The sequence below is a fragment of the Quercus suber genome, unplaced genomic scaffold (genome assembly GCF_002906115.3).
Source record: "Quercus suber isolate HL8 unplaced genomic scaffold, Cork oak 2.0 scaffold_8, whole genome shotgun sequence".
Taxonomy (NCBI): Eukaryota; Viridiplantae; Streptophyta; class Magnoliopsida; order Fagales; family Fagaceae; genus Quercus; species Quercus suber.
Window position 1 is genome coordinate 2897757 of NW_027069474.1, and position 10467 is coordinate 2908223.

At 33.9% G+C, this 10467-nt stretch overlaps 1 protein-coding gene across 1 annotated transcript; it reads left to right on the top strand.

Moving 5' to 3' along the window:
- The first annotated feature begins 520 nt into the window (after positions 1–520).
- Positions 521–3075, top strand: LOC112013052 (G-type lectin S-receptor-like serine/threonine-protein kinase LECRK3). The gene has a single exon (XM_024045443.2). It carries the CDS (start codon positions 544–546, stop codon positions 2932–2934), a length of 2391 nt encoding a protein of 796 aa, XP_023901211.2. The 5' UTR covers positions 521–543; the 3' UTR covers positions 2935–3075.
- Positions 3076–10467: the final 7392 nt, after the last annotated feature.

Sequence of the window (10467 nt, forward strand, 5' to 3'; positions counted from 1 at the left end):
TTCCCTCCACTCCTCCTCCTTCCCCCCGCTATCCATAGGTCATCAATTTCTCTCCCTCTTACGTGGTTCAGCCTTGGATATTTGGTGATTTAAAGTTCACGTGAGATGCACGTGTATCATGTTTGTGTTTTAATGGAAGACTAACGGACTTGTTGATTTGGTAGTTACATATAGTTTATGAAGTAAATTGGTAGAATAAAAGTTCAGAGTTTTATGAGCATTTTTCATCTTTTAAAATACCAACGTTTTTGCATTAATTGTTAATATTAATGTTAAATAGTGAACAATGTGAAAGGATATTTTCCCTCAGTGAGGGGGTGTTTGGTACCACAACTTAAACAACGGTTTTCAGTTTTTAAATAACATTACATATATTTTTACACATTTTTTCACCTATATGTATTTTTAAAAAATACAAATAATATTACTAGAATAACATTACTAAACAGGCCCTAAAAATTGAGGATCAATTTTTCCATAAATTTTCACCGCTTTATTAAGTAGCTTGCTTGTGTCTCTCGTTAAATCTTACCTACTAATAGTATGCTTCTTTCATCCCTTCGGACCCTTCCCATGGCTTCCATATCCGTTGTTTTCTTAGTCCTGTCCATAGCCTTTGTATGTGGAATGGCTCAACCAAAGCAAGATAGCTCAATAAGCAGTAGTGCTTTACTCACCTACCCTGGCTCATGGCTTTCTCCATCTAACCGATTTGCATTTGGGTTCTATCAGCAAGGCAGTGGCTTTGCGGTGGGAATATGGTTGGTTAGTCAAGACAATAGAACAGTTGTGTGGACAGCAAATCGCGATGATCCACTGGTCACCTCGAATGCAATGGTGTATTTTAACCGGGATGGCAAGCTTGTGTTACGAACAGAGCAAGGACAGGAACAGTTCATTGCTAGTAGTGCAAAAGAATCCGTTTCCTATGCAGCCATGCTTGATTCTGGAAATTTTGTGCTTTATGACACGGATAACAAGGCCATATGGCAGAGTTTTGAAAATCCTACCGATACCATTTTAGGAGGTCAGACTGTGTCTTCTGGAAGTCAACTGTACTCCAGTTTAAATAAGAGTGACCACTCAACTGGAAAGTTTTATCTCAGGATGCAGCCGGATGGAAACCTTGTTTTATACCCAGCAACCAGTGAAGACAACCCGCCAGATGCCTACTGGGTTTCTGATACATATATTCCTGGGGGTGTCCACAAAAACCAACTTTATCTTGATTTTAACGGCAGTTTAATCCTCATCAATGAATCCACTGGAGCAACCGTCCTTACCCTGTATTCCAATTTCTATGGAGGCATCAACCCCAACAACAACAACAACAATACCATATATCGTGCAACTCTTGATGTTGATGGAATTTTCCGATTGTATTCTCACACCTACTATGAGAATGGCAGCTACCATGTATCTCGTTTGTGGTCAGCGCCAAGCAATCCATGTGATGTAAAGGGTTCATGTGGCTTCAATAGCTTTTGTACGCAAGACAACAACCAAAGCGACTGTCGTTGCCTTCCTGGGCACGATTTTGTAGACCCCAATAGAAGGACTCTTGGTTGTGAGAGAAACTTTTCAAGAGCAGGGTGTAGAGGTGCGAAAGAAAATGCAACCTTTTATTACATCAGTACTATAAAGAATATGACGTGGGGAGACATTCCGTATTTTGCTGCAGAAATGTCAATGGAAGAATGCAGCAGCTCATGTTTGGAAGACTGCAATTGTGGGGCGGCACTCTTCAAGAATAATAATTCTTGCCAGAAACAACAGTTTCCACTGAAATATGTTAGAAGAGATACTGCAGATGGGCACATGGCGTTCTTCAAAGTCGGGCACACGGCGCTCTTGAATCCACCCCTCATGATCACAAGAAAAACAGAGATGGTACAAATAGTTCTTGAAATTATAGGTTTTACTGTTTTGTCATGTGTTGCTCTTGCAATCTTTGGCAGATTCATTTTCAAAATGCGAGTTTTAAGGTACAATCGGCTGTTACATAATGGTAAGTTGGGCCTGCCTGAGGAGGTAACCTTGAGATTGTTCACGTACAACGAGCTCAGAAGAGTAACAAAGGGTTTTAAGGAGGAGTTGGGTAAAGGTTCTTTTGGAGCAGTTTACAAAGGTGCTATAGGCAAAGGTAAAAAACTTGTTGCGGTGAAGCGACTAGAAAAATTAGTTGAAGAAGGTGAAAAAGAGTTCCGTGCAGAGATGCGAGCAATTGGAAGAACCCATCACAGGAACTTGGTTCGGTTGCTGGGTTTCTGTACTGAGGACTCTAAAAGGCTTCTGGTTTATGAATACATGAGCAATGGTTCCCTTGCTGACCTACTGTTTGGGGTCACATTGCGTCCACATTGGACTGAGAGATTGAGAATTGCATTGGATGTTGCAAGAGGAATTCTCTATCTACATGAAGAGTGTGAGGCCCCTATCATTCATTGTGATATAAAGCCTAAAAACATTTTGATGGATGATTGTTGGAATGCTAAAATCTCTGACTTTGGGCTGGCCAAGTTCTTAATGCCAGATCAGACAAGGACCTTCACAGGGGCCAGAGGAACAAGAGGGTATGTGGCACCAGAATGGCATAAGAACATCCCTATATCAGTGAAGGTAGATGTTTACAGTTATGGGATTGTGCTCTTGGAAATTGTATGTTGCAGAAAGAACATAGATGTTGATGCATCCGCTGCAGAGGAGATTGTCCTTTCTTCTTGGGCCTATAAGTGCTTTGCTGCTGGAGATTTATGTAAGCTTGTGATTGGTGAAGAGGTAGATATGATGAGCTTGGAGAAAATGGTGAAGGTGGGACTGTGGTGTATTCAAGAAGAACCTGCTCTTCGTCCCTCTATGAAGTGTGTTGTCTTGATGTTAGAAGGTATTACTGAAGTACCAGTTCCCCCATGTCCAACTACTCCCTCCATGTAATCAATTTCGCCTGAAGTTTAAATTTTTGTTTCTCATTTGTACAAATAAGTGGTGACACATGATGCATGGGCGTGTTGTATTTTCATTTTGAAACAAATGCATTACTTATGTGAAATTCTCATATAATAAATGTTTAGAGAATTACTTGAAACAAGATGCAAATATTGTGCATCATGAATACTTGTCTTTGGCAAGTTAAAATACTCACCCCAGAAGATAAAAGATTTAACAGTCTCCATTTCTAACATATGTTACTCTACACTGCGAGGCAGATACCCATGGTTCTTGTTGTTAGTAATAGCCAGCAGCCACAATATCTTATACAAATTCCATGCCAAATGTATCTTAAAATTTAATGAAAAAATCTCCAAAAAGTTCAACCAACCAATGTCTTCAACATAACCCTTATATTTCTATCTGTTGCTCTCAGAGTATATGCTGTAATTTGAGTGTTTTGTCTCCAAATTTTGGAAATATGGTTGTGGTAGATGTGAAAGTTACCAAAAATAGGTGATGAAAGAGAAGATCAATAATCTGCAAATAATCTTAGTATGCCATCTTGTCTGTTCATTGAAGTCTTACTGTCACAAAAATAAATAGCTTGATTTAGAACAAATTAAAGTCAAGTCATATAACAGAAGTTAATCTCAAACAAGCATCTGTAACAATCAAATAGCAACATATGTAAAGGTGAAATAAAATTCTTAAATGTGAACAAGCAGATGATTTCAAAGAGTAAAGGAAATAACATGATATGTAAATGTGAATTATTAAAACAAATCTGTTTAGTGGTTGACATGAAATGAAACTTACAAAAATACATTGTTCTTAGCAAAAAATATTCAGGGACTTTTAACTTGAACTTTACTTTCTCATTAAGCAGTGCTATTTCTGTGAATGTGAAGTTATGGAAGTGGGGGTAATTGCAGCTCCGAAGTACTAAGATGGAAATATCATTCTCTCTGTGCTAAAATGTGAATGTCATGTGAATTCCTACCCTGTTACATATGTAACTGTAAAATTTATAAATTATCAACCTCTATTGGTTAAAAATCTCTTCCCTAAATTAGTTTCATAGTGTTTCTGGCATTTATAGTTGTATTAAAGAAAGAGCTTACATTTTCAAGCTGCCAACCCTACCCACCCCCCAAAGAGAGCTTACTTTAAGTTTTAAGGACATGTCAAGATCCTTTCTCACTTGAATCATACTAACTTCAAAACAGATCAGTTATATGATAATACCCATCATATATTTTTTTTGATGGCATATTAATCTTTATTCTATTTGTAAGTCTGCATTCCATGGTCTAATGCATCTTAGTATTTGAAAATATTATCTACTTAAGCACTTGATTCTTTTACTTTTACTCCGGGAAGTGGATGCTTTGAAGGGTAAATAGCATCTGCAGTTGAAGATGCTATTTCCAATAAAATTAGAGAAGGTATTATAAAGCTTGAGTCTTGGAATCACTTCAAATATACATCCCAGGATACACCATTGCTGTTTTAAATGCCACTGTGGCCAATCCTGTGCTTTGTAATTCTTCCATTGAATTTGAGATTAAAGGTCTAGTCACAGGCACTGCAAAGGACGCATTTGTAGTTTCAAACTATAACCATAAAGGATGGAGGGGTTCTACTTCCTGCAGCAGTCCAGCTAAGATGAATCAGAACCCATTACAAGAAACTGTCTTTAATTATGTATCATAGTTTACTTTGATGTATGTTGTTTTACTGTCTAACTCTTGCTTTCTACTTCTAACTTTACTATTCAGGTACAGTTGAAAAGATCTCTTTTACTTTTGTAATAGCGCATGTATGGAATTTTGAAAATATCAAGCTATAAATTCATAGAAAATAAATAAAATATCAAGCTATACAACTGTGTTACGCATTTTTTACATTGTCAAGATGGGACATATTACTTAAGACTGGCTTCTGGCTTTGTCTCAGCATCATTAAAGTGTCATGCTAGATTGAAAATGTTGCCTGAGCACTAATAATTCAACTTGAAATTGGGCATATCTGAGTTGCAGCCTTGTGTTTTCTTTATTGTAATTGAAATTGGACACTGAACTAAAGCTTCTTTTTGTGGTAAGGCAGAATATCTTCACTGAATTTTTTACAAAATACCGGATCAGTCCATTTTGAACACTGCTGGAGGTATATCCATTGTTCCTAAACTGTGCGAGCAGTACTGCGCTATTTGTTGGTTCAAGAGATAAGTACTTCAAGCTTTGCAGAAATCTTGAGGAATAATTTAGGTAGTAGTGTCAGATTGAAAGACTTTGCAACATACTTGAAGTGGAGTGAGATTGGAGACCTGCACATACGTCTTTAGATTAGTGTCATCTTGGTCTCTTTCAGTTTGCAACATGTTGTTGGGAAATTGAAGACATACAGAAAGCCCAAAAGTGACCAAAATTTTCAGCGACTAGCAGAACTCTCCGAGTTAACCCCAACTCCTAGGAAAATTTCACTATAAAAATCAACATTTATAATTAAAATAGGCAACATTACACATTACGGCCTCTAACTTTGCTTAAAAATTCAAATTAGTCCTGTAGCCTCAATTTCATTCAATTCAGTCCTCAAACTAAAATCAAATCAATTAAAAGTTAAAACCATTGCAATCACTTCCAAACCATTTCATTCAACCCAATCAATTCAAACCAAAATCCATTCAAGTCTCACGCCGCTAAAGGACATTCCTGGTAAGCAAAAAATAATAATAAATTCAAGGGTTATGTGTTTTGGGCTTATTTAAAATTAATGTTCGTTGGAATTCGTTGTGTTTGTTTCTGAATTAATGATGTCAAGGAATGAATTGGTTATTTCTTTCGTACTCCACTTTTGGTTGGAGAATCTGTTCCATATGTTTTATCTGGTTTGTAACGGATTCAAGGACGGCAGTGTACATTTAACTTGCTTTTAGTGGCTAGCTAGGAAGCTCAGCTTTGAACATGGTGATTGTCCTCGAGTAAGAAGAGGAGCGCGAATGGACAAAGTTTGGCTACAACTCCACTCAATATCCTTTTATCAGATGTGATTTTGACAAAATCCATCATTAGATTACATTTTTTTCTTAAATCTTTTATGTTGCAAATTTTCCAAAATATTAAAAGTCAATACTTATGCCATCAATTAAATATTTAAATTTCAAGTTTTTATAGCCTTAAATTATACATTAAAAAGAATTTATAGATCGAATAGTAAATAACATCTAATTGATACAAAATTTGATATGCGTATTAAAAACATAAAGAAGATACAATCCAACTATTAAATTTTTTTAAATATGTAGTCATGTTGATTTTTTTAGTGGGAGTTATAGTCATCAACTACAAACAAGTATGTAGCTAAACTTTGTTTACTACGAATTAGACTATGCGCTCAAATGCGCGTTATCAGCAATTTGAGGCAATCTACTACAATGAATGAAAGTAATATCCGTAAAAGAAATTTGAAGTATAAAGTTTGAATTTTGTAGAAATCTTTGTATTGAAATTTTTGGATAAGAGAGATCAAGAGATGTCAAAAAAATTGCTTTTTAATTTTCTTTTTTTTTAAATAATATTTATTAGTTTTTTGGTTTTTTATTTTAAATTTAAAAAACCACAAAAAAAAAAAAAACAAAAAAACCTAAATCACTTTGAACACTTAACGACAGCCCATTTAGGGACATTAAAGGGAGAATTGAATTAAATGAAGTTGAAATTATAGGACTAAATTAAATTTTAGATAAATTTAGAAAATACAATTTATAATTTAAACGTTAAAATATATGTATATTCCTAATTGGTACCTAGTAGAACTTATTAGCGTGATCCCACAATCTACTCCAAGTCGTTATGACTATTCTAGTATGAACTTTTCCACATGTACATGACTTCAAGAAACTCCTTGATAATTCTTCTCCACTATAGAACAAAGAAAGCTTTGTGGCTTCAACTTTTGATAACCAAACTTGAGCATCATTCTTCATGTTCACTTTTGATGAACTATATTATGTGGTGAAAGAGGTTCTAGGGTTTTGATCTTCTTAAATGCAAGCATTGTTTTGTCAAACCTCTAAAAACCTTAATTAGGTTGAATTTAATGAGCCCTTATATAGTAAGCCAAGTAGGGCACGAATTCCACCTCATTAGCCAACCTAGTGGACCTCATTAATAATCAAGTTTCCTGTGTCTCAATTGAGCGGGCCTTAGTCGAGGGCATGTTGAGAGATTGGTCTAAATCAATCGAGAGACAACTGAGGGTTGATTGAGATTCTAGTTATTGTCCTTTTCTTGAGATAAATCTTAGAGTTGATCTTGTCTTAATATTTGACACTTAAAAGTCAAAAACAAGATACATTGTCATGGATTTGCTAACACCAACGTTACAACCCTTTTCTTTTGAGCTACTTAAATCAAAACAAGGGAGAGAGATTCTTAAAACACATACCCATGTTTGCACATGTAAAACTAGAAACCTACTAATAATGTCGAGAGCCTTACAACTTAATGGCATCTCAGGCTCTCCTTTATGAGTAAAACTAAGGTTCAAATATCTCCATTATTGTAACCATCAAAATTTATTTAGAAAGAGAGAATTAAGTAGAATCTTTTGATAAATTTGCTACTAGCAATATAAAAAATCTAATGGCTGAATTAGACAAAAATCTCAAAATGAACAAAAATTTCAGCAAAAGGGTAGATAATGATATAATATAACTAAAAGATAACAATAAAAATTACCATAATAATGTTCAAACATGTAATATAAAAATTCTTGATCATATAAAAAGACTAGCTAACAATTTCAAAATTAAAATTGTTAAAATCCTACTCAAAATGAATTACATTACAAGAACATTAAGTGGATTAGCTTTTTATCAATTAAAAAAAAGTTGTTAGCTAGAATAATTATTTGCATCTTAGAAGCAAGAAGAATCATTTTTAAATAAAATTTAGTGTATATTACACTAACCTCCCTTGTGGTTTTACGAAATGACACACTTTGCTGAATGTTTCATGAAACACTCACCCCTTGAGGTTTATATATGAATGCAACAATTAAGTTTTCACTTCAAGGGGAAGTGTCATTTACACAAACATTTAGCAAGAGAGTGTCATTTCAATAAATCTCAAGAGAGTGTGATGTAATTTACACAAAATTATATAATATATAAATTTAAATAATATTATTTAATTTCTATTTAAATATATTACGTTAAAAATATCTCATTTAATTTATTGTCACATCCCTCAAAATGTATCGAGCATAATATGTCCAATGCATGAAATAATTAATGTTAAGATTGGGCCGAGACAAGTAAACAGAATCATACTCTTTTAAGTTTTCTAGCGAGCCTAGTCTATCAGTATCTTCTAACCTTTCAAAAGGGTGATTTTGTTGCTTCTTAAATTCTCAAAAAAGACATATGGCTGATAAAATAAAATTCTCAAAATGGTTAAATTAATATCTATAATTATGTGAATCCAAGATAAAGGGAAACACTACAATAGTTAACTAAAGAAAGCAGAAAGTTAAAGGTTATGGGAATATGTTTGCTCTGAGTTTCTGAAGTAAAGGTTCAGAGATCATAAGATTTCTTAGTTGGATAGGTAAAGCATAAAGGGATATTGTAAGAAAACATGAAACACGAGCTTTGCACATAAACATGAATTGTGTGATAAAGGTAATATATGTATGTATCATGGGAGGATCAAATATGAGTCACCTCTTTTTACAATACATAGATCTATCACACAGTCCAGAACAAACACCTTATACTATAAAGTTTCTCATGATGTTTGGGCTAACACATAGATCTATCATTTTAATACAAAACTAAAATTAGTGATCAAAAATATATTATCAATCATTTATATTCTTTACTCGTTGGGAGGAAATCATTAAACCAATCATATACCACTCACACAAAACTATTCCAATAAACAGTTACATGTAATGCAATTGAAATGTGGATTTTGCTAAGAAAAGTTATTATCAAGAGTCGAAATGATGATACATTTTAACAGTAAATTAATAATAACGATGACAATAGTTATTCTAACAACAAAGAACAACTTTACATATATAAAAGATAATAATAATAATTGTAGCTTTAGAACAGCCGTACGTGTTGTGACCAAGAATAGCGTATTAACCTTAGACAGGAAAATTTTCCGTTTAGCCCCTTGTTTTAAGCAATAAAAGTGGCCTTATTTTAACACAACAAACGTTAATCCTCTCAAAAAAAAAAAAAAAAAAAAAAACGTTGCTTGTTAATTGCAATAAGGCATCTTGGGAGACAGATGAGTGACCGTGTACTCTTTTTTTTTTTTTTTTAGATTGGCTGATTTCAGGTCTATAATTGCCTTTTGTGCAAGAGAGAAGCAAAATGACCAACTTCTCCCTAACCTATATTGATTTTGGCTTCATATCAATTTTCATTTTTAATAAAAAAGAAGGGTGGGTTGGGGAGAGGTTTTCCGTGCGGGTCTCACGTACATATCAGATCCATGTTAAAGCGTTCACATCAGTCCGTATATAATAAAAAAATGTGTAAAATTTACACAAATTTGTCTAAAAATTATCTACATAAGCCCGTGTATAATTATGTAAATTTACAAGTTTGGTACAGTCAATGTGTAAATTTACAATGATACTATTCATTTTGCATTTAATTGTTTATTCTTTATTTATGTATCTCGAAGATGAAAAAAGAGAATGAATGGTGGTTGTTGTATATAAAGAAAGATAAACAATTAAAAAAATCAAGAAAAATTGATATTTTAATTAAATATAGTGGAAATAAAATAATTGGATGTGAGGTATTTTGAAAAGTGAGTATGTAAAATTTATAATAAAAAATGTAGGTTTTTATGCTAAAATAGACAAAAATCTTTACCAGAACTGATGTGAATGCTCTTAGGGTCACTCCATGCAACTTCTACCAAAGATAATTCTCAATTGGGTAGAGGGGGTTACCAATCGTGGCAATTTGACCTAAATGTGACTATAATAACTTTTTTACCAACTGAAGAACCAATTGAGGAGCCTAAATAATAAGGGCTTTGATAACTGCCCATTCAACAGTATATACACTCTTTCACATTATGTGTAAAATGTAAACATTCTTAAAAAATGTGATTACTGATATTCACGTTTTATGGTGCGAAAGAGCGCATGCACTATTGGATGTGAAGGAATGATTAGGCAAATAATGAAGATTGTACTTTGTAGGCACTCCTTGTAGTAAAGTTTGAGACAACCAAGCCTTAGCATCTAGGCCTGTAACACTTCTTCAAACTTTTAACAATCAAGCAACAATACAGTAAATCAATCCAACTTAATAGGGGAATAAAGTTATTGAGTAATGACACCCACAACACCTTTGTTACGCTCTGTGAAAGCATTGGTAATGGGGTAGGCTAAATGGTCCTAAAAGGTTTCTGCCGATGAGAAGCTCCGCATAACTTCTTTCCCTACTTTTATCCAAACTACGGAATAAAGTTACACACTTCTATATGCTATTTTACCGAA